A 24,218-nucleotide genomic window follows, 5' to 3' on the forward strand; every position below is an offset into this window, starting at 1 on the left:
CGTAAAGCGAGCTTATATAGAAGGATGGAAAACTGGTTTGTCAAGTGAGAACTGCATTCCACGCCCACTATTTTGTCTTTGGGCCATCACCAGCGACTACTAGGGTATACAGCTGGTTATACAGTTAGCCCAAGGTTTTGAATACGCTATTATTAAACCCTCACAAAATGTCCATTAAGATGTGAAATAAGCGGCAGGTGAGCAATTTATAGGAAGTCCCCATTTATGTAAAACATTCAGAAAAGTGAAGTTTTGAATTATGTTAGAATGTAAATGAAGAGACAATTCAAAGGATTGAGAACATTTCTTTATTGTAACTTAAAAAAAATAAATACAACTGTAACTAATTTTTGTGAGCAATTTCTCTAAAAATTTAAATTCTGTAGGATACTTGAACTCTTCTCTGGCTAAAGGAAAGAAGCGTCTGTGGTAATTTGCACTAGTATGCAAGTTTAGCGGTGCCGGCTCATGTTTCTAGTCAAGAAGACCAAGGTCGATGTGGAAATAGACATAAGGAAAGTAGTCTTGGTTGCTGAGTTGCAATCCAGGGATCTCCACGGATGCCTACAAAAGACATGGTCATGTTCTAAGTGCATAAACTCGTTTCTTGTTTTACTTTTCTGTTTGAGGAAAGCTCTCTGGGCATTGACTGTATTTTCTGCCCCACAGTCCGCCCCCTACCCCAAACACACACACAGCCTCTTGTTAAACTTTCACCTTTGTGCAGTGTAGATTTTCCTAACAGTCTGGCAGGTACCGCTTTTGGAAAGTACCTCCCATGTGGAGAGGCTGACCTTACTGTAGAAAGGCAGCTCTTTCTGGATAATATACCTACATCCAATATACTTGCGGCTGCGACTTCATCCAGATGTCTGAAGACGGAGTTCAGAACCTCTCTTAAACGTTTGGTGGATGACTTCTTATGAGGCTGGAGGAGAACCGCCTGGAAGTTCACTGGCAATCCATACCTGTTCGAAGTGTAGAGTTACTGCAAATATGGGTAAAATGAACCTGACGCTGTAGTAAGAATGAAAAACGAGGCAACATAGCTCAGGAAAAGAAAACTCGAGTGGAATGTCTAGGGTCAGAAGTGAGACTAATTGCTAGATCTTTGTGCATGGAAAAATCTCTAGAATATGCTCACCCACTTCTGATACAGTGACAGTTTTTTGACTATAAAGAGCCAAGGAGTCTCCGGGGTGTGTGTGATCATCAGGTGGTGAGGGGTCAAGTTGAAGGGAGGCTGTTTGACTAAATATTCTGACTCCAGAGCCTTTGTCTAAAACCCAGCTTAGCTGACATACTTTTCTCCACTGAAAAAACCAGCACACGCACACACTCGCAAATCTAGTTTATCAAGATTGTGAATTCCTTTTGCTGAGTTTTGGGTGGACAGAAAGGATTTTAAATGGACTCTGTATGCACGAGTACCTTTGAAACCACTTGCTGGCAGCTATTCCTGTGGTGGTATCTCAAAACACTTAAAATATTTACACTGAGTACTACATAAACAGTAAACATGCATTTTGTGATTCTCAGTGTTTTTAAAATACATAATATATACTACCAGGGAGCAAACGCTTGGGATGTTCAATACTTACCACCTGTGCTTCTTTATGCCCGAGCCCAGCATGTGAAAGCTGGCCTTGAGATGCCCTTTTACTGCCTGACCTGTTAGTATTACTTAGTTTTAATTTCACAGTCAATGCCCATAAACTAGCCCCTGGCTTTCCCATCCTCATTTCTGGCTGCTAATGGTGCAAAGTGTTCACTAAAGTCCTGAGGTCTCCTAGTGGATCTGCAGAAAGGTGAAGTAAATACGTGAAAGGGCCATTTGTAATTGCTTCACTGTAACCAAGCATCAGACGTACCTAGTCCCGTTGCCTTAGAACACTGGGTGAGCGGGGCCCTGCCAAACCCAAGAGGCAAGGGCCACAGAGGCCGGCAGATGCTGGCAGGGCTGGCGGGGGCACTTGGGCTAGATGGTGGGTGAGGGGATGGCCCAGCTGACCGCCCTCATTCCTTCTTTGTTCCTTGTCACCAAAGCTCTGGTCACCCAGAGGACAATGAGCAGAGGGTCGTCGTGCTTCCGGAGCCCCCATCGCCCGGACGAGCAGCTACCCTCGCCCTGCCTTCCCTCCTGAACTTCCTCCCCAAGCTCCCAGTACCCTGGAAACCCACCCCACACCCTCGACCTCACCAGCGCAGCTCTACCCGCTTCCTACAGGGAAGTCTGCAGCCTTCTCAAAGGGCGGCGGTCACCAATCTCACAGCCCAGGCAACATATATGCCAGGAGATGGCATTCCAGCTCCCAGATGTAGTTGCTAGACCATCACCCTGCTACCCGGACACAGAACCTGCCTCTGCCGCCCTCCGATCTGGGCATCCCACCGCATTCGTCACCAGGTCGCTCTGGAAGTTATCCTCCTCCCGAACAAGGACCCCGTCTTTGAGCTCTCCTCCCGAGCAGCCTGTGAGCTCCTTGCAGGCAGAGGTCCGCATCTGTCTTGTTCACTCACGTATCCCCAGTGCACGGCGGGTAACAGGCACCCCATCCATACTGGCTGAATGAATGCTCCCCGCCCCCTCATCCAGCCTCCGCGCCCTGGACCCCTTTCTCAGCCCACCCCCCTCTTGGTTTCAGGGTTTGCACATTCTTCCCAGACCCTTCCAGTCCTTTCGCTGCTAGCCCTCCCTCCAGGTCAGTTTAAGTGACCACCTCCTCACCCTGCTCAGAACGCGCTTTCCAGGAACGGCGGGTCGGCTCTCCCCGCTCCTTTCTCCTCCAGGCCGCCCCCCTGCTGCCCCCTCCCGGGTGCCTCAGTACAGGAGCCTCCTTCCCCTGCGGGCCCCCCGCTGGGGAGCCCTCCACCTGCACCCTCCGAGCTGAGAATACTGCAGCCACCACCCTCCCCTGTAACGTGGCACCATCGTGCCGTTTAAAATAAAAATTCCCGCAACTCCCTCCCGCTCTCACCGCACATCCGAGAGCACCCAATGTCCCGTGTCACCCGAGCACCCTTCAGCCACTACGCTCAAGCTGCCCACACCAATGACCTCCCAGCGGCCCCATCCCGGAGGCAGCCAAAGCCTTCACCTTCTGTTCCCTGACTCACCCATCTCTCCCTCCTCCGGCCTCTGACATCACACAGGCTTCTCTGCTTCCACTCCTTAAATGCTGGTAGATTCCCTCTAAGCGACTCTCTGTAGGTGAACCCATCCACACGCAGCAATCATCACTGGTGGTGCCCTAATAGCCATTCCCCACTAGACCTCTCCCAAGATCCAGACTGATGACCCAGCTACCGGCTTCTCCAGTCTCACCATGGCCCCACCACTCACCCAGGGCCCGTTTCCATTCTCACCTTGGGTGATTTGAGCCCCTGATTCACTTCACCCTGAGAATGAACCAGCACTTCCTCAGTTGAGGGCCGGTCCACTTCTCTTTGATTCAGGCCACAAACGTGGGGCACCTCCTCTCTGTCTGACTCTGGGCTGGGTGACAGGCAGAGAGGCCAAGTCACCCCAGCCCTCCCCTCCAGCTCTCAGGGTAGGGAAAAAGGACAAAACCAGCTCTGAGAAAAGACACAGCAACAAGTGCGAACTGGGGGAAAAGACCTATGCGGGGTCGGAGGATCAAGAAACAGGCGAGGGGCTTCCCTGGTGGTGCAGTGGTTGAGAATCTGCCTGCCAAGGCGGGGGACACGGGCTCGAGCCCTGGTCTGGGAAGATCCCACATGCCGCGGAGCAGCTGGGCCCGTGAGCCACAATTACTGAGCCCGCGCGTCTGGAGCCTGTGCTCCGCAACAGGAGAGGCCGCGATAGTGAGAGGCCCGCGCACCGCAATGAAGAGTGGCCCGCGCACCGCAATGAAGAGTGGCCCCCGCTTGCCACAACTAGAGAGAGTCCTCGCACAGGAACAAAGATCCAACACAGCCATAAATAAATAAATAAATAAATAAAATTTAAAAAAAAAAAAAAAAAAAAAAAAGAAACAGGCGAACTTTACCCGTCTGCTCTAATCAACGTGTTGGTTTAACATCTATCTTCTTAGCTTATGCTCTCTCCGTACGATGGAATATGAAAAAGCCATTAAGAAGGAGCGAGTATCTCTATGCATACTGATAAGACTATAATGCAAAGCAGATGAAAAAAGCAAGTTGCAGAACATTAAGTATAAATGATGACATTTAGGGGATGAGAAGAGTCTTGAAACCATTAACTGGGATGATCTATATGGGCAGTGGGACGGCGAGGAACTTACTTTCCACAGTACATATTTCTGAACTTGAATTTTTTTTTTTTTACAGTGTTCATGTATTACAACTATTCAGGAGAAATAAAAAGTACAGTTTTTTAAAATGTCATACATTGTTTTGAAAAGAATTATTTTTGCATATACTCAGTTTTACCGAGCTTAAACAAGATATTAGGGACGTCCATCTCCATCTCTGACTTGAGCAAAATGGGCATCCTGTAAGGACGGGCAGGCTTTGCCACTCTGGGCCTGAGAACCACTGATTTTCAAGGTGAGCAGGGACAGACTGGGGCCCGTCTAGCCTGTCGATGGCTGGAACACTCGGGGTTATCTTGAGTGTGCCCTTCAGCCCAGTGCCACAATCCTTGCCATTACAGGGGTCTGAGACGGTTGAGAGGATGAGAAGCCACCATCAGACCCGGTGTGTATTTGGACAAAACCACACTGGCAGCCACGTGCAGGATGAACGGGAGGCAGGGGACCAAGCAGCAGCTGGGGCGGGAGACGGCGGAAGAGAAGGCAAAGGCAGGATGGAGGGCTGTCAGGGGTGCGAGAGGTGCAGGGAGGGGGGAAGGACGTGAGGATGAGGGAACGGAGGTGTCCAAGCGGGCCCTGAAGTTTGGGGAAGGACCTGAGGCCACTGGTAGAAACGGGCATCAGGAGGAAGGGAGCGGGAGGGAAGATGAGTCAGGAATCCAGTGAAGCCGGTCTGGAAGTGAATGGCAGCAGAGACCTAGGAAGCCTGGGCAAGAAAGAGAGAGCAGGGCAGTCAGCCTGGCGGAAGGGGCCCAGCAAGACCACCCCAGAGGGGCCGAGGGGCATTGGAGCCTGCAGGCCAGAGCAGGCCAAGCTTTGGGAGAAGGGGGCAGCGGCCGTGAGCAGTGCTGCCAAGATCCCCCATAGTTCAGGACACGGGATATGTTCAAACACAGTAGAAAGCAGGCTTCAACAAATATTTCCTGTTTGATTCCATTTTTGTAAACATTTTGTAAAAATTATGCATATCTGCGGAATCAAAAAAGAAATGATACAAATGAACCTATTTACAAAACAGAAACAGACTCAGACTTAGAGGATGAACTTATGGTTACCAGGGGGGAAGGGTGGGAGGAAGGGATAGTTAGGGAGTTTGGGATTGACATGTACACACTGCTATATTTTAAAGGGATAACCAACAAGGACCTACTGTATAGCACAGGGAACTCTGCTCGATGTTATGTGGCAGCCTGGATGGGAGGGGAGTTGGGGGGAGAATGGATACATGCATATGTATGGCTGAGTCCCTTTGCTGTGCACCTGAAACTATCATCACAACATTGTTAATCGGCTATAGTCCAATATAAAATAAAAAGTTTTAATAAGTTATGCATATCTGCAAATTTAAAGAAACAAACCCCCAAAATCTGAAGGATGCTAGCACACCAGCATGTTAGCAGTGTTTCCTCTTGGTGCTTTTTATTCACTCTTTGGGATTACCTATAGTTTCTACAAAACAGTGAACCTATTTTGCATTTGTTTTTTTAAAAAAAAAAAGGTAAAATAAGTTTAGCTGTTGTTGGTTCGGTTTGGTTTGGGTTTTACTTTTTGTGCTGCCTTGAGGGTTAGGCCTCAAAGGTCAAGGATGGAGACGGTCGGTGCTGGTGTTTCTTCCAGGAGCCACTGGCCCCTGGTGGGCTGCACAGAGGGGGTGGGTGGAGCAGGACACCAGCCCCATGACTGGCAGGAAAGGGACAGAGCACCGGACAGCAGGGGTCCTCAGGACTGAGGGAAGGTTTATTTGACTGAGGAAACCCTAAGCCTGTTGCCAAGAGCCAGGAGTTGCAGAGGAAGAGGGCAGGAAAGCCAGGGCGGGTCCCAGAGGAGGCTGGAGGGGCCAGAAGGGGGTGGCAGAGCCCAGGTGGCCCCAGAGCTGGCTACGCCCGACCTCCCACCGCAGGACAGCCCAGGGCGGCATCTCGTCCACGCACCTGAGCACAGACTCCACAAACACTCTCAGTGCCTTGATGTGGATCCAGGCAATAAAGGCTTCGCTGAAGTTCACCTTGAGCCATCGCAGCAGCGGGCCCTGCAGGGACAGGAGTGCGGTGACCCCTCCCGGCCACTCCACCCGACGCCCGGCCAACAAAGGACGTGGGTTTTGACAGAGCAAGCCCCGAGCCGAGAAGAAACGCCCAGGGGCCAGCAGAAGCAGCGAGTCGGTCGGACGAGGCCAGGGTGAGGCCCAGGCCCACGTTCTCCAGGGCACCTGGCGCTGGGGCGGCTCAGCGGGCCGGCCAGCCGGCACACGCATGGGGCCATCACCAACCGGGCCGCGGGGGGCCGGGCGGCCTCTGACCTCGGGGCTTTCAGCAGGCAGCCAGCAAGCTTCTGGCTGACACTGCGCCGCCAAGGAGCCCCCTTCTCGAAGGCTCCACCCCAAGCCCCGGCATCATCCACCAGCCGCCACTTCCGGGGGCTCCTCACAGCCCCACTGCACGTGGCCACGGCCGCTATCGCTAATGCTGGTATGGCTGGTCCTCCTGGGGTGCCCACAAAGGTCAGGGGTGGGCCAGGGGCGGGCACCCAGGGGAAGAGAGCTGAGCTGCCCGACCACCATCCCCCAGCCAGGACCTGCCCCATCACCAGCTCCAGCCACCGCCAGCCAGGACAAAGGCCCCCCGGCCAGCAAGCACCGATCATTGCTGGGGGAGGGGGAGGGGGAGGGGGAGGGGCAGCTCCCAAGAGACCCTGCAGATTAGGAGGAAGGCATGATTCTGGAATCCCTGAATTTAAGACCTCAAAAGCCATAGTAGATAACAGGAGACGCAAGGATTTGTTTTCTCCAAAGATGCCTGCGCGGGCGAGGACATGCGAGCCGGGGAACCCCAGGGCTCCCGGGGGGTTGCTTACCTCACCCTCGCCCTCACTCTCTCTCTCTCTGTCGTTCTGCCCCGCAGCGGGCCTATCAGGGTTCCCTAGCGGGGTTACCTTAACCTTGTGGTCCGGGAAGGTGGATGATCCCTTTTTAAGAGCAACACAGGAAGTTTGCTAAAGGCACAGAAATGATTTATTAATCTTTCAGCAAACATGCATCACAAACAAACAGAAATCACTCTCACGGCCTGAAAGGCACCTGAGGGCGGGCTCAGGCGTGCCGGCCCACCCTCGGGACTTGCGTGCTGGTTGGACTGGAGGTGCGCCGGTACCGTTGGCACGCCCCCTCCAGGGCGGGGGTGTTAACGTCCTCGGGTTCCAGATTCCAGGGGCAGAGCCCACAGCCCCTCCCTCGGCCTGGCCTCGGCCAGGAGCTCCCCCTCCCTGGAACGTCTGTGGAACCAGCTCCGCCTTCCGGGCTGTCTGGGCTGAGTCAGGGTGTCTCTCCCAAGTCCAGCTCACAGTAGCCTCCTTGGCCGTCAGGATGCACTTAAGCGTGTTACACGCAGAAAACTGGTCAGGTGTGCTGTTAGGACACATTCGACCCTTTATCATCTTTCTCTGCAGACAGGTGCAAAAAGCGGGAGAATCCCATCCTGTGCTCTCAAAGGGAACTGACACCCAGGACCTAGGTAACGAAAGGACGGACGCAAGATGCTGGTCCTATGCACCTCCAAAAAGGCTAAAGGGGGAAAGAGATTCTTAAGAAGCCGGGGTAGGGCTGACCCCAGCTGACCCCTGCTCGCTGGCGCCCAGCAAGAGCCTCGCAGGGAACTACAAGTTTCCAAGTTAGTTTGTCCTTCGGAGCTCCGCTTCCCCTCCACGGAGACCGGGCAGGGCTCCCCGGGGCAACCAGGGAGCGGAAATCTACACCACGCGAAAACATGCCAGCAAGCAACCTGAGACAGAGGCGCAGGCGCTGGGCTCGGGTGTATCACCTCGATCCCCAGGGGTCTGTGCCAGCGCGGAGGTGGGTGCCAAAGGCTCGCCCTGGTCACCCGTGAAAGGTGCCACCATCTAGCTCCCTCCAGAGACACCGTGGGGGGCTCGGGCCAGGACTAAAGCAAGCGGGGAAAGGGCTCAGCTAAAGAGAAGGCTGGAGCCTTCTTGGGATATTAGGGTTCTGGGCGAGCTCAGGTGCAGGAGGAAACCCTTTGGATCTCAGCTCTTGCTGGTGAGCACCCTTCCTGCCTGGTGAGTCGGGTCCGAGGCCGGGGGCATAGGGCTGCAGCTCAGTCCTTAGTCTCAGGAAGGGCCCCGGAGCCTTGGCCCAAGCCCGACAGATTGTGGATCTAAAAAGTGTGTGTTCCCTTGGCGTGCACACACATGTCCACACACGTATGTGTGTGTGTGCGCGCGCGTGCCTTTCTCCTCGGGGAGAGAAGGGCTGAAATCCCTCACAGGCAGTTTTATATGATCAGTTCCCATTTCCTCCTCAGAGGGGGATGGGTCCATCCAGTGGGGCTCTGGGGACCCCATTTCCGGGGCCCCGTGGCCGGTTCTCACTCCTGACGGGGCCAGGTGTTTGCAGTCCCTGTGCAAAGGCCACGGACCCAGAGAGGTCAGGCGGGAGGCACAGAATCCCCCAGCCCGAGGCAAGAGGTGGCCTGGGGCACAGGCACAGCCCCACGGGGGGCACTGGCTCTTCACCCAAACACACACTCACAGCTTCATGTTTACACACCAACTTTCCTCACCCCTCCCTTCCTCTCTACTCTAGAGGCTGAACTGGAAGTTTCTCTGAGAACCCTCCCTGGGGGGACTGTAGGGCAGGGGACCTGAAAACATCCCCCCCTGGCTCAGCCCCGCTCTGAGCTGCAGGATGCTGAGTCCCGAAGGTGCCCGTTTTACAGAGCGACTCTCTCAAGGCTACACCATTCACATTGCAAAAACGAAAATCTGTTTTTCTCTCTTGAGCTCAGCTGCCCTCACATATGAGAAGGTCCTGAGTGGCTGTGGCTGGAAGTCTCTAGGGTAAGCACCCACTCTTTGCTGAAAGCCTCGGGGAGGTACACACAGGTGCTGGTGACGGGGGTGTCACAGCACGCCTGGACATCACACGGACCAGGGCTTCGGGTGACGGCTGGCTGCACTCTCCAAGGCGGCGGCCCTGCCACTCTCAGCACAGGCGCCCCTGCCCGGAGCCCTGACAGCCTTGCTCGACCCCAGGGGGCAGGTGGGTCCTGTCCCAGGGCCAGTGCTCATTCACCTCTCAGAGCCTTTCTCCTCCGCAGAATGGAGCTAAGAGTTCCTTCCCGGAGGGCAGTGCCGGGCTCGGTGAGATCTCCTACACAGCAGGGCTCACGGCTCATCTGTCACCTCCAGGTTACCGGCGCTTGTCACCCTCCCCCAGACCCTGTCTGGCAGCCCCAGGAGTGTGCACGGGGCAAGTAGGGACGTCGGGCGTGGGGTGTTGGGACTAGGCGGGGCCCTTCTGCTCCAGGCCTTGGGTGCGCGGGCGGGGACCACCCAACGCCTTCAAGAAAATCCTCCGGGCCTGTATCATAGACTCACGTATTGTTGCTTCTTATCCGACAGCAATCTGGTCATCTCTTCCCTTTCCCTTTTAATTTCTTTTTCATCATAGTAAAATTCACGGACAGTGAACCTTAAGATAAGCAAACGAGAGGCTTTCGCTAAGAAGCTTCCAGTCAGAGCAGAGACCCGCCGCCAGTGGAGACAAACCAAACCCGGGGAAACCCACCGAGGCCAGCCCTTACTTATTCTCTTTGGCTTTGGTTTTGAAATCGTCAATCACTTTTCGAAACAGAGTCACGGTGAAGAGGCCGCCCTCGTTGTCCTCAGCTATCAGCCTGTGGGAGAGAAGCGTTTGTTCACTGGACCCACCAGCAGGCCCCGGAGCTGGGCCGAAGGAGCCTGTCCTCTCCCCGGCGGGGTGGCTCGCTGCAGGGGGAGCCTGGTGGCCCTGGCGGCAGCGAGGGTGGAGGAAGCGAGGGCGTCCCTTCCTGGTGCCTAACTTCTGGCTGCGTGTGTCAGCTGCCGGCGCCTTCCCGGCGTCTCCTGCTACTTCCACTCGCCCTCCAGGCTAGGGCTCCGGGGTGACCTAAACGCCGGAGACTTGCTCGGATCTGGGGTGGGCTCCAGGCCATGAACCGGCCGAGAGCAAGCCGCACGCAGGGCTTAGTCACCTGGCGTGCCGAGCGGGGCGCGCCGCCTCTCACGCGCTGTGGTTGTAACGAAGCAGAGGGCAAAGTTCCAGCTGGTGGAAACCATCCCACGATGGGCATTTCACGTCCGACGTCACAATGTTCTAATTAGACGCGGTCTCCCTGGCACACCTTGACGTAGGACCACTGCGGTTGCTGTCCTCAGTGTGGGGGTCACTGGGGCCCGTGGTCTGAGCGTCTTTGAGTCCCGCTGGCCAGATGACCTGACAATGGGAGCCCTTGGGCCCAAGCAGGGTCTCGGGTCACCTTTCCTGCTTCTCCGAGCCCACACCCCTAGGGGTTGACCCCAGTTCCAGAAACCTTTCCAGAGTAATCTCAGCAGACTCTCAGGTGCCCCCTGACGATGAAGGGCCTGCGGGTTCTGGTCTGAGAAGTCAAGCCACCTCCTGAAGCAGCCTCTCCTGGCAGGAGTTCCCAGCACTTGGCCATGGAGAGCCAGCATTGGAGAGCAGTGAACGCTCCTGCCAAGCAGGCCAGCGTCGAGGGCCAGCTCCTCTGCCGGCCTGTACGCCCTCCTCCTCCTTCTGCCCCTGGCAGCCTCCCCTGGTGACCTCGGGCTGTGACTGTCCTGTGCCCTGCACCCTACAGTTTAGCTCCTGATTGCTATCTCCCGTGAGTCTGTGACCCTGGGAGAGCCAGCAGGCGTCCCAGGCCAGAGGCCTCTGGGCTGGGACGGGAGTGGGCAGGGCTGCCCAAGACTCATTGAGAAATCATTTAAAGTGCAAGCTATTTCAGGCACGGGAAAAGGTACAGAGAATAAATACCCATGTATCCCCCACCCAGCTTAAGACATAAAACAATTTTCATACAATAGAAGCCCCACATGCCCTCCCCAACCTCATTCTAATCCCACCCCTAGGTCACCGCTGTGCTGAGTTTGGCGTTTCTCATCCTCAAACACCCATAATTCCATGCACCTGCATTTCCCAAGTCACATACAGTTTAGTTTTGTCCATTTTTAGATTTTAAATAAATGGCTTCGTGCTATGTGTCCCCTTCTGCAACTTGCTTTGCGCTTAACATCACAGAGTGAGATTTATCCTTGCTCGTGCCCGTAACGCTAAACTGTTGATTTTCCCAGCTGTGTGGTATTCATGGTTCAAATATGTTCCTCTGTCCCTTCTGCTGTCACTTTTCCAGCCCTCACTGGCCACTCCTGCTCTGACCCCAGCAGGCCACACATCGAGACTCTTTTCCTCCCCTGCTCGTGCTCTGCGGCCATCACAGCCAGGCTCTTGCTTGACCCTCAGGTGGGGAAGAATCCAGGCCAAGCTGAGAATGCAGAGCAGAGCACAGCGCAGGCAGGCCCTGCATGCCCTGAGGGCCACAAGGTAGTCAGGGAGGGCTTCCCGGAGGTGGGGGCAAGGAAGCAGGGTTCTGAAAGATGGAGGGAGTCTGGCATGTGGCTGAGTGTGTGGCTGTGAAGGCACAAGTGTGGAGGGCTGAAGGCCCTTGTGCCCTTGGGGCATGTTTGGTGGCTAGGTGTCCCAGAGCACCCACACATGCCCCACCCCCACCCCAGGCCCTGGGGCCAAGCCGAGGTCTCACTTACTTCGTCGACCGTGGGACCACCATGTCTGAGAGGGATTCGTAGGTTTTTTGCCATTGTGCATAGCTTGGTCTGTGAGAATACAGAATCGCTCAGTGATTTTTTGCAGTAAGGATTGTGGGGTGTCCTGAGAGTCTAGGAAGCTGCGTGCCCCTTTCCCTGAGGGACTGAGAGGGGCAGGGCTAGGGGGCAGACAGCGCCCCAAACATCCCCGGAGGCCCTGCCATGGGCTTTGGGACCCCTGTCCCCAGCCCCATCTGGGGCTTAGCCTCCCCATGAGGCCCCAGGCACCGTGGAGGGGCCGTGAGAAGGACTCAGAGGAGATGCCTGCTGGGAGCTCTAATCCTGGCCCTGGGTGAGCTTGGGCAAACCAGCTGACCTCTCTGGCCGCAGGACCAGGGACTAGTAACAGCCCCCGCCCGACCCCAGGCTTGTTGTGAGGGAAACGAGCTCCGGTGTGTGGCATCGGGCACACAGCAGATGCCCAAGAAATGACCGCTTCTGTCACCATTACCGCCACAAGCACTGTCACCTGCTCCCCTGACCACCCCACAGCTGCCATTTAGGGCTCCAGGATCTGGCCCTGCGGGACTCCCGCTTCATCTCTGCTGGGCGGGACGAGTTTCCTTCTGTGATCACCAACCCAGATGGAGACCCCAAACCACTCACCTTCCTGGTCCACTTACTTGGGAACAATGACCAGAAGTGTGATCAGATACTCAGAATCCAACACAAAGTCTTCTTTGCTCACAATGTCGCTCAGTGTCCGAGTGAAGAGGTTCCCCCTGCATCCACGTGGGGCAAAGGGGTTGTGAGCAGCAGAAAAGCACACAGAGGCATCCCACAGACCCCCGGCACGCCCGCGACACGCAGGTGTTGAGACAGCAGGGGCAGCAAGGCTCAGGACGCTTCCGGGGGAGGGGGAGGGGCCCTGGGCTCAGTGTCCCCCGGCTCTGTGTCTGGGCGCCCAGAACTGCTGTGCCTGGCAGGACCCCAGGTCCTATCACCAGTCACCCGAGCTGAATCCAACACCTCGGTCAGCCGCGCTGCCCCGGAGCAAGCCACCGGCTGTTGGGAGGGGATCGCTGGCGACAGGCAGCTTATGTTACCCAAGTGGAACACAGCGGTCGGCTCACGCCACCACCTGGGCCACTCCGGGCAGGGACAGGCCCAGAAGAGGGCTCCATTTCACTTGACACGCCTTACAGGTCCAGCAGCCAGGGGACATTCACCTGAAATAGCTTTGTACGTGTGTCCAGTGGAACCTGTCTCATCAAGGTCATGGTATTTTTAGCACAGGGATCAAGGCTATTGGATCAGCAAATGGGCCAAAACACAACTACTGAGACGGTCTGTAGCATCAGCATGTAGGCCATGAGGTTAAATACCCAAGTGCACGTTGCTTCCCGAGGAAAGAGTTCTCGAGCCCTTAGTCAAGGCCGAAGCTTTAGGTAAAAAGCCGTCCCACAGGGCTCTCCAGACTGCACCGCCCGGAACCCACATGCCCTCTTCCCCATGCCGACCAGCCATCACTGATAAGGCCCTTAGGGTCCCTCTCCAAAGGCACCCTGCGGTGCCCGTCTGTCCCGGACTCCTTACGTTACCAGACCTTATCTGTCCGGTTTACACCTGTACCCCTTGCGCAAAGCAGACTTTCCATAAATATTTGTTGAGTGAATAACTGTGAGCTCTCCTAGTGCAGAAAGGATATTTTATTCTGCTTTGTATCTTTAGGGCCTAGCATAAGGCCTGAGTATAGTGGGTACTTAATAAACACTGATCCGAAGAAGAAAAAGAGAAACATCAGAGGGAGGTAGAGACTGTCTGACCCTCTTCACCCTCCCCTCCTTCACTCCGTGTATGTTCAATCAACCACTGTTACTGTTGGCCCTCCCTGCCCAGCACGTAACTCCTGAAGAGGCAGGAGTGCCTCTGTGTCTGTCTGTCCGTCTGGCTGGCTGGCTGGCTGTCTCTCTCTCTCAGACACAGACACCCAGCTCACCCAGTGATCTGAAAGGCCCGTGCAGGAGCCCGGCTTGGACGCTGCCCTGGCCAGGCCCTGAGGCCGCGAGGAGCGCGGGAACCCGAATACTCACGTGGATTTCTTCTCCAGGTTCTCCAGATTTGTCTTCAGAGCGCTGTAGGCGGCCGTTCGGGACTTCAGGTCCGTCTCAATCTGTGCCAGTTGCTATTTGGAAAAGCAAAAGAGTTTAAAGAGTTGGTTGAACTTTTCAAAATTGCCGCCAATTGCTCCTGGTGCACTTAAGGAAAACACTGCACCCTGCCCGTTCGCCGGGATGGCTTACGTTTTTCTCGCCTCTGCTCTCCCAGGCCTTCCAGCATTTGACCCTACAGTGAGCTCACCCCGGGAGGCAGGGAAGGGATTAACGTCCCCACTTTGCCAACAGGGGGCTCGAGATATAAATGGCTTTTCTAGGATCACTCAGCAAGCTGAGTCTTGTCCCGATTTCAAGCCCATCTCGTACTCTCAGGGCCCCCAGGGCCCCAACTCCACGTGCTCTCAGGCTCTGCTAGAGGTCAGCTCGGGCCGACCCCCAGCCCGGCTTCTCGGGGGACCCTCTGTAGCCCAGCCCTGACCAGCACCCAGGTCTCCAGGCTCAGCTGTGCCCCACGGCAGCCCCTTCCTGTTCTGTGTAGGTAGGAAGGCTCTTTTCAGTTTGGAGGCAGGTCACCAGCCTGACGTTAGGGAGATCCCCCTGTTCTGGAAGTTTCAGGAGCACGTCCGGGATGCCCTCCTGCGGTGGGCAGGGAAATGAGACAACTGAGGCCCAAGGCTCAGGTCTCCAGATGCCTGGCCTCAGGTGCCCCACCTGCTCAGCCAGGGTGATAACTCACCCACAGCAGTGAGAGAAAAATGCTCACCGGGCCCAATTCAACGGAAGCGCTCACAACACAGCAGCTGTTACGACGATCACTGCAAATCAGTATCTCGAGGTCACTGAAGCCAGCGGCTCAGAGACAGCGGCGAACCCCTCTTGCACGTGGGAACTGTGGGGATTTTCTGGCTCACACTTTAACAGCAGGGTCCACGAACACAGAACGGGTCCGACAAAGCACAGCACCCACACCACGGACTACTGTGCCAGCGGCACGGTGGCTGAGGGCTGGCCCCGCGGCTCTTGGGAGACTGTGCCCGTTTCCTCCAGGCCACGCCGGGAGGAGACACACTCAGGGGCGCCTCACAGGCCCGCCCTCGGCTGCGGAGGGGACATTTACATCGCACCAACAGACACAACAGATCAGTACACCACTGCTGCTACGGGAATATCTCAGGAATCACTACACAGAAAAAGGAGGCGATCTGTAGGATATGAGCAATTCTGAGTTGAAATATATATACTTTTAATATAGATGAGAGGATCCACTTTAAACTTGTAAACATTGGTTACCTTCAGGGAGATTAAAGGGAGCAGCAATTGGAGGGGAGGGGACATGTGGGTGATGTCGGGGGGGGGCCTTTAACGCTTTCTTTCATCTTTCCATTTTGACTGTTTGATTTTTAAAATAAGATTTATAATTTTTTTTTTTTTTTTTTTTACAATTTTTAGAACCTTTTTACCTTGAAATGATTATCGATTCACAGGAAATTGCAAGAATAGTACAAGAGATCCCATGTACCCGTCTCACCCATTGGTAACATCTCACATAACAAGAGTACAATATCATAACCAGGAAATTGACATGGCTACAAGCCACAGATCTTGATTTTTAAAATAAGATTTATACATTTGAATTTTTTTAAAAGGAAAAAAAATCAAACAAAAAATCCTGTGTCGTCTTTATTCTTCTGATTTTACCAAAGCCAATGAAAAACTACAGAGTTGTGTTTAGAAACCAGCAAAACAATGAGAGGAACTAGGACTTGGGAACCCGTCAGGCCCGGATTTGAATGCCAGTTCCAGCTCTGGCTGTGTGACGTGGTGTCAGCTCCTGAAGCTCTCTGAGCTCAGTGCCATGGAATTACCGTGAGCTGCTACAGTCTTCAGAGCAGGTCACCCAGAAAGGTGAGCCCTTTCTTCAACAGACTGAGCCCCTCAAGGGCAGGCTGGGTCTGGGTCCTCTCTGCAATTCTGGGCAGGGCGGCCGGCACAAGGCAGTGCTTCGAGAACATTCCAGAACCAAACGTTCCCAGTCCTGCTCCTTCTGGCATGCGGCTGGCGTGCACTTCCCACCACTGAGGGCAGGTGCGCCAGGCAGAGTCCTGAGACCCCGTGAACCTCCCTGCACAGCACCCAGAGATGCTTCAGGTGGTGGAGACGCCAGCGGCCGGTGCCCGAGTGGGCTGGCAGGGAGCAGGCCCCCGCCAAGCACTGTGGACATGCATGCGGTAGGCAAAGAAACTGCTGTGTTATGCCGGTGAGATTCAGGAGCCTTTCTGAAACCACACTGTGACCCAGCCCGTGGAGACGGACACAGCCAGGGGCTGGGTCCCCATCCTCGCTCCTCTTCATTAGGGGAGGCAGGTGGGCTCAGTTCCCAGCTGTCGGGAGGGTCGGGGGCCCAGCCCTGAGAGTGTCAGCACAGGGCGCCTCCCAGGTGGGGAGACCTGTTCGGACACCTAGAAGACACTGGTCACTTTCGGAGAAGGGAGTTCCTCTGACTAGGACGTCTCTAGTTAACAGATTCAGATCTCCCAATGCGGGGAACAGGCCTGAACCAGCGCTGAGGGCAGCGCTCGAGTGCTCCTGGGGCAGGATGGGGTGGGGGAGCCAATACCCGGAGCCTCTGCCCGGCTGGCCTCAAAGAGCTGATTCCTGGCAGTGGAGCCAACCCAGGGCTTCCTTGGGAAGCGATGCCAGGCATACAGCCCAACCAAGACCTGCACCCCCATCCCAGGGCAATACTTCAACACCTGCACCCCCATCCCAGGGCAATACTTCAACACCTGCACCCCCATCCCAGGGCAATACTTCAACACCTGCACCCCCATCCCAGGGCAATACTTCAACACCTGCACCCCCATCCCAGGGCAATACTTCAACACCTGCACCCCCATCCCAGGGCAATACTTCAACACCCGCAGGTGCTGGGGGATGCCTGCAACCTCTCAGCCAGCTTCCCCATCTGAAAGCAGAGGAAGGCGACACCTGCACCATAGGGGTGACGTGGGAAGTACAAGCCCAGCATGGTTCCAGGCACACAGGGAGCGCTTTCCAAACCACTGCCCTCCTCCCCACCCTGCTTTCCTGCCAAAGTCACTCTTTGGGTCCCCCGGACTAGAGAGAAGCCAGGTCCCGTCCTCTACAACTGCTCTGCTCCCCGCCCCCCTCAGCTGACGCCCCGATGCACTCTGGGAACCCTCCTCACTGCCTGCATCCCCCGGACAGCCATGCCGGCGAGCGCTGTCCCCCGTGGCCGTTTGGCACAGCGCTGGCCGTGCTGCCTGGCTCGGCCTGGCCTCACCAGAGCAGGGCGGGGAGCGGCCAGTCCCACAAACTACTGCGTGCTGCCAGCTTGGGGGTGGAGGGGCACAGCACCCTCCTGGATGCCGCATCTGGCACAGGTGCTCTGGGAGCCCCTCCTCGAAGGGCCTTCCAGAATCACTGCCCAATCGCCCCAGGAGGGGCTGGGACCTCTGTGACGTAAAGGGTGCCCGACGAGCCGCACCGAGATTCCGGAGCCTTCTGGTCCCACCCAGAAGACACAGGCCGGGCGCCAGCCTGCCAGCAGGAGATGCACAGGACTGCAAGGGGGGCGGGGGGGGCGTCCCAGCAGCCCATCGCCTTCACCTGACCCGCCCAGACACACCTGGGCGCTTCTGTCGCCCTCAGACAACAGGAAGGCTTTGTTCCCGGTCTGGCTGAGATGCTCCCCAGCCACCCAGCCACAGGAGACGTGACGTATTAGGGGCTCTGCGCATCCTGGAGGGAGGGGAGGGACAGTGGCCATAAACCATCAGGCTAACTCTCAGACTCTTCATCAGCGCCCACCCGCAGGGGGACCAACAGGAGTCAACACGCTGCAAGACACCCGCGATGTCCCCAGAGGGCTCCGCCTTGGTGCTTTTATCAACGAAGCAGAAGCTGGAGGCCCCCGCTCACCGAGACAGTGCAATCATGGCGGCAGCACTCACCGGCCTCCCCACTGTCACCAGGGCTGGGACCCCGAGAGTTGCCTCCCAGGAGTTAGGGCTCTTAAGCCAAACTCTCCACGGAAGCAGATAGTTTTTGTTAGGTAAACAATCACCGTCGGGGTCGGGAGAGTCAGGGTGGGGCTGACTTCTCCATCAGTATCTTTCAAAGGGGAGCGCGGTGAACGGGCACCGGGGTCTGGGGTCAGAACACCAGGGGCTCAGAGCACCCGTCGAGGGGAGTGTCCTGTAAGACGAAGCCACCCTGCCCAGTGGCAGATCTGGAAGAGGTGTAGGGAGGACAGGTGGTCAACAACCTGTTTCCAGGGCTGCCCTGAAACCCAAAGGCATCTGACCTTGCCCAGCGCATGGAAGGCCACAGCTCAGGGCCCAGTCAGGGCTGGCGGGAGCCAGAGGGGAAGGGACCCCACCCAGGGCCACTGGGCAGGGCGAGAACCCACCCAGCCTCCCGCCTCTGGAAAGTCCCTCCTTGCTTTGCCAGGGTGCAAACGCCGTGTAGCTTCACCCCAGATGGTCAGTGACGCCGGTCACAGCAGTGTGACGTCCCCCAAGAGAAGGCCCTTCTCTTACCTTTGTCAGAGTGTCTGCTATGCTCACCAGCGGCTGCTTCGCAGGATACTTGGCCATGTCCCATTCGAAGTGGGTCACAAAGGACGTTAAGTCAGCTGGAAGAACATAAACACATTGCAACAGACAGTGGACTTCCCGTCTCTCCTGAGACCAAGGCAGGCCAAGCGTCCCCACTGAAACCGAGGAAGCAATGAGAGAAACGGGAGGACAGACTCAGGGCGCCCTCCCCCTCCGGGAGAGCAGATGCTCCCCACGGGAGCAGAGGGCCAGGCCAGCCATCAGCCAGGACCACGGGTGGCCCTACCCTCAGGATGCTGCAAAGGTGCGCTCCTGCACCCGAACTCGAACTCAGACGGCTGCCCCAGAGCCCCGCGTGTGAGAGGCCCTGCTCTCCCAGGGGGTGGCCACGAAGTCGGAGGTATTCTGCGGCACCAGACGAATCCCCTGCCTTTTCCAGTTGGTTTGACCACACTCCCAGCTGAAGTTGTAAGTTCGAGGTACCCCAAAGGTACCCCAGAGAGCCCCAAGCCAACCCCCGAAGGCCCCACAGCCACCATGGGTGCCACCTGCCCTGCAGATGACCATCTCCCTGCCTCTCCCCCGTCCCAGCGCTAGACATAGGCCAGGTCCTCACACACGTCTGTTTTAACAAAGGCATTTTCAACGTTAGCGAAATACTGGAGTTAGTGAAGGTGGTTTTTACCACCTGGTACGGACGTGCATTTGTCAGGGCATGTTCTTTACATAAAAGTGTATAGTGAGTGGAACAAATCAGTGTTTTCTCAAATTTTCTTTTCTCTCTTAATTTCTCCAAAAGCAAGCCTAAACCTGCGTGCTCAGGGTGTTTGTGATTGTCTCTCACCAGCCGCGGGTGGAGGAAGGGGCTGGGAGGTCAGCCAGCGGCGCTTGGGGGCCCTGGGGCGTGTCAGTAACCAAACCTCATTGCACCTCAGCCTCCTGACCTGAGAAGTGGGAGCGCGAAGGGGTGTCCGCACACCTCCTGAGGGCCCTCTCTCTTCAGGGGAGCTCCAGGCACAGTGAAAGGGTGCGACCCGGGGGCCAGCTGCAGGCTACACCCCGGTCCATTACCCCTTCAGTGCAGGACGCACTAAGGGGGCCCCTGGATTCCATGAACCCCAGCAAGACGGGCCTTGCTATCCCGGGCTCTCACCCCAGATATGTGGACGCCGGCCCTTCACGCCGGGACTGGTCACTGCCCCCTCAGCATTCAGTCGCCGGGACTGAAGGCCAGCTCACTGCCGTGCTGGGGACAGCAGACCGTAGCCCCCTCGCCTTCGAGGTGCTCCCTGTTTGCTCGGGACACGAGTCGAACATGACACCACGGTGAGCAGCGTAACACAAGGCTGGCAGGGGCTGAGGAAGGAGGGGGAGAGCCCACACCTGCCTCCTGTCCTGGGACGGCTTTGTGGGGACCCCGTATTCACGCAGGGACGGAATGGGACAGAGTCTGCCACGTGGCCAGTGAAGGAGGATGCTGGGCGCCAGGCGGGGTGCAATGGTGAGCATCGCGTGCGGGGCATGAGGTCCCCCGGGTCAAGCTGACGGAGCAGGGAGTGTGGACGGAGGGGGAACAGGACGGCCAGGCCGGGTCAGGAAGGTCACGTCTGCACCTTCTCCTGTGGCGCTACAGACACCACGCCCACTCCCTGAGCCCCTCGCACGCGCCCGGAGTGGGACACGCGTCACTCCAACCTCAACAGCACTGCGGAGAGGTCACCAAGAGGTCAGGACCCAGCCGGGCGAGGACACCCGTGCTCCGAGGAGCCTTCTCCGGGGCTTCGAGGGAGAGAGAAGGGAAAGCTAAGAGGGGCCCCTGCCCGGGGAGCAGAGGCAGGGGGCCAACAACAGCACGCAGGGGCAGTTACCCGCGGGGCACGAAGGAGGATCGGGGCACAGCTGGGCCTCCAGGCTGGGTGACGGGTGAAAGGAGGGCACGTTCCCTCCGCCAGGCAGCGGGGAGGCGGCAGCCTGGGATGGAGCAGAGGCGAGTGGAGCCGGGCTCAGCTTGGGACCAGCGAAGTCGGATATCCGGGTCAGTTACGTTCCCACATGGCAGGTGGAAATGAAGTGGGGCTTGGAGGAGGGAAGGGGCCTGCGGGAGGGAGGTCAGCAGGATGACGATGCCGGTGATGACCATTACAGTAGCTGACGCCGGCTGGTGCTTTACCCTGGCCTGGACGCATGAGTTATTTCAGTTCATTTACCCTTCAACCCTGTCCAATATTATTATTATCTCCGTCTCAGAGATGAGGAAACTCTGGCACAGAGTAAGTCGTGTAACGTCCACCAGAAAAGGAGACAAGGAACGTGGAGGCCAGGGAGGGCCATGCTCCTTCCCCGCCCCGGCCTCGGGCAGGCACGGCCACACTCTGCGGGGACAGGGAAGCCGCCATTGTCGGCACCTTCGCAAGAATCACACTCCGATACCTCTGGTCTCTTGACTTAAGAGGGTCCTTCAGATTCCAACGGCGTTGGGATTGACAAGAGGGCCTCTGAGGCACCAAGGGTGGGGCCCTGACCCAAGTGGACCAGTGCCCTTATAAGGAGACACCAAAGAGCCCCCCCGCCCCCCATGCTCCCACTAAGCAAGGGCCGTGTGAACACACAGGGAAGGGAGCAGGTTCTCACCAGGAACCATACCTGCCATCACCTTGACCTTGAATTTCCAGCCTCCAGAGCTGTGAGAGATAAACATCTGTGGTTTAAGACTCCAGTCTGCAGTATTTTGATATGGCAGCCTGAGCTAATACAGATTTTGGTATTGATTTGGTATTAATATGGATTTGGGGATTGCTACACTAGGGCAGGGAAATGACTTTGTAGGAAGGATCCAGGCCTCGGAGGAACCGAACTGAGGTCTGGATGATGGCAGGGGTGCAGTCAGAGGCAGAACTGACCGTCACAAAGGACTCCTCGTGTGCCAGCAGTCACCCGGATCCTGCTACTGGACCCTACTGTGGGCCAGGCCCTGGGCAAGCACAACGGTCACACACCTCCCATGCGGTCACATGCTGCCTGGTGGGAGCCATTGCCCACCACACAGGCCGGGGAACAGCCCGCCCTAGGTAGGTGCCAGGCAGATGTGTGCTCTAGAGACTCCTACCTCTGCCACCCCCAGACCCCATGGGCACACCACCACCCAAGCTAAGTCACCCCCCACCCCTCTCTCTCTCTCTCACTGCTGCTCTTGTCCTAAACATCAGGCTGGAGACCAACTCCTGAAAGCCTGCCCAACCCTCCCTCCCCCTGCTGGCCTGAGCCCTGGGATGCTCGCCAGCCCCATCACGCTAATGACGCGGCACGATCGCCCTTGATTCCCTGGCTCTTTCAGCCTCCTTGAGGGCAGGTGATAATCGCTGTGTCCCCAGAGCCTGTGACAGTGCCCAGCAGGGAGCAAGTGCTTCGTATGAGAATCTGCCTAATAACCCTGATTATTGTACTAACACTATCCGGGTTGCTTAGAAGAGGTACATTTCAGACAAGGTCTCGTGTCCATGCATTTTCACAAACTCCAGGCTTTTACGGCACTCAGACCGAAGAGAACGCGTCCCCCTTTTCCACTAGAATGCGTGTAATTCCTTTAAGACTCAGCGCCCCTCCTCGAGGACGCTCCTGAGCACTTGGTCTCCATCACAGCGCGTCAGGCCCTGTGGGTCGGATGCCCCGGCCGCGAGCTCCTGGAGGACAACCATCTCTGGATGCCCAGCACCCAGCACAGCGCCTGGTACTCGATGGCCAGGCACGAGCGTCTGATGAATGAGGAGGTGAGATACGGAGACGGTGAAGGTCTCCCCGCAGAAGCCTCCAGAAACCTCTGGTTCGTGACTGTGACTCCTTCCTCCTCCTCCTCCTCCTCCGACACCTCCTCTTCCAGGTGGGGAGCACCAGCCCCAGCTCCAGACACTGCCCCTCCCCCCGGCCCCAGCTCACGCATCCAAGGGCCTAGCCCTCTCCGCCTGAGGACCGTCCTCAGCCTTAGAAAGCGGCAGCCCTGGGCCCTCCTGGGCAGCCAGTCCCACAGCCTCGTCTCCGCCTGCTCCGGAAATGACAGGCTCGCCTCCCCTCCCCTCTCCCTAGCTGAAGTCCGGAAGCCTGGTCTCGAGGGAGCAGCGTGGGGCTTGGATCAAGGGCCCGTGAGGTCAGACCAGGGCCCAGGCAGGCTCACTTTGACTCAAAACACGCTGTACACAGGCGGCTGCCCTTGAGCAACGACGATGTCATCTAAGAACCAAAACAAGGCCTTCCCGGCAGCAGCCGAAAGAAGGACCTGTGACCACACAGGCCTGCTGCCCGGGCAGCCAGACGGGCCTTCGGATGGCTCTGGCTCTGCGCACGCGGCCTCTGCTGCAATCAGACGCGTCTGTGTCCTTCCACGCTCCAAGCGCAGCGAGAGGCAGAGAACCAACAAGAACAAAAGGTTCCCCGGGCAGGGCAGAGAGCCGTAAAGGGATTAAGTCCACTGACAGGTGAGAAAACCAAGACCCAGGGAGGTGACCTGCCAAGGTCACAAAGGACCAAGCCTGACCGTTCCAAGGCCAGTGCTGCTGGCCCTCCAGGAAACAACAGCCCAGAAGACTTGGGTGCACCCTCAGCGACATCACATTAAAATCCCACCTGCTGGGGGCAACACTGAGTTTCTCCAGTTAATTCTCTCAATCACTAGTTCCCTGGGTGCTCTGCAGAAGAAAAATATTTCCCCATCCGAATAGTATCAGGAAAGCCTGAGCCAAACTGTTTCAAAGGTCTCTTGACTGCAGTAGTTTTCAGAGCCTTTACTACACTACCGTGCATGATGAATGTTCAGGAGCCGGCCATGAGCACTGCCCTAGCGTCCTTGACCTTTGTTTGCACAGGGCTGGGGTACGGGACCAGCTTTGGAGGCTTTAGTCTGGAAGTTGTGGGCACCCAACTCCCAGGAGGCCTAGAGATAATGAAACACATACGAACAAATGAAGCTGAATTCCCCCCTCCTGAGAGGAGCAGCGGCTCTTAGAGTCGTGCCATTTGGACTGGGAATGGATACGATGTAATAATAACATCTAATTTTAATTGAGGTGAATTTTGAGTAGAATGTAAGCATTTTGATCATTATTGTAATGTGAGCTCAAATCCTAGAATCCTCAAGACCAGGTTTTTATGTAGAAAAGTAGCTCTAGGCCCTAAGTTCGCGCTTCAGTCCAGGGCCCTGTGAGTTATCTGCTGGGAAGTAAGATCAGTTCATCAGTTGAACAAAATAATTTGTTTGATTAGCCTCGGCAAGAAATCTCAGTGTAACTGACAGATTGCATTTGGGAAGGCATTTTGGTGACTTCTACTCTGTAAAGATTTGTATTCGTCCTAAGAGGATTTGCTGGCTTCAATTCCACCAGTCTGAGCAGGCTGGAGAACAACCAAAGCAAACGACACCTTCTAACAGGGAAACCAGAACTGGCCTGTTTGGGCATAGGGACTCTCCCAGGAGGGGCCTGAGAGAAGAAGGCTTCCTGTATGCGGGAACCCCATCAAGGCCATACAAAGCTAAGCCTGGCATTTAAGTCGTCAGGGTCCACAAAACAGCCAGCCCCCAAGAACAGGCAGGAGGACGCTAGAGACAGCCATCAAGGCAA

The 24,218-nt window shown here is 56.4% G+C and overlaps 1 protein-coding gene across 2 annotated transcripts in view; it reads right to left on the bottom strand.

Annotated features, from left to right (window-relative positions):
• Positions 1-419: 419 nt before the first annotated feature.
• Positions 420-24,218, bottom strand: part of ATP6V1C2 (ATPase H+ transporting V1 subunit C2) — a 49,236-nt gene continuing 25,437 nt past the window's right edge. The window contains exons 5-14 of one of the 2 annotated variants that reach the window (XM_036873022.1): positions 18,592-18,686; positions 14,006-14,097; positions 12,596-12,694; positions 11,913-11,981; positions 9,893-9,985; positions 9,687-9,780; positions 7,149-7,286; positions 6,227-6,324; positions 836-968; positions 420-564 (exon numbers count right to left, since the gene is read on the bottom strand). In XM_036873022.1, coding sequence (XP_036728917.1) covers positions 475-564; positions 836-968; positions 6,227-6,324; positions 7,149-7,286; positions 9,687-9,780; positions 9,893-9,985; positions 11,913-11,981; positions 12,596-12,694; positions 14,006-14,097; positions 18,592-18,686 — 1,001 coding nt within the window. In that variant the 3' untranslated portion in view covers positions 420-474. The remainder of the gene's footprint in view (positions 565-835; positions 969-6,226; positions 6,325-7,148; positions 7,287-9,686; positions 9,781-9,892; positions 9,986-11,912; positions 11,982-12,595; positions 12,695-14,005; positions 14,098-18,591; positions 18,687-24,218) is intronic. The other variant, XM_036873023.1, reaches the window with a different exon arrangement.

Source organism: Balaenoptera musculus, chromosome 13 (genome assembly GCF_009873245.2).
Source record: "Balaenoptera musculus isolate JJ_BM4_2016_0621 chromosome 13, mBalMus1.pri.v3, whole genome shotgun sequence".
Lineage (NCBI taxonomy): Eukaryota > Metazoa > Chordata > Mammalia > Artiodactyla > Balaenopteridae > Balaenoptera > Balaenoptera musculus.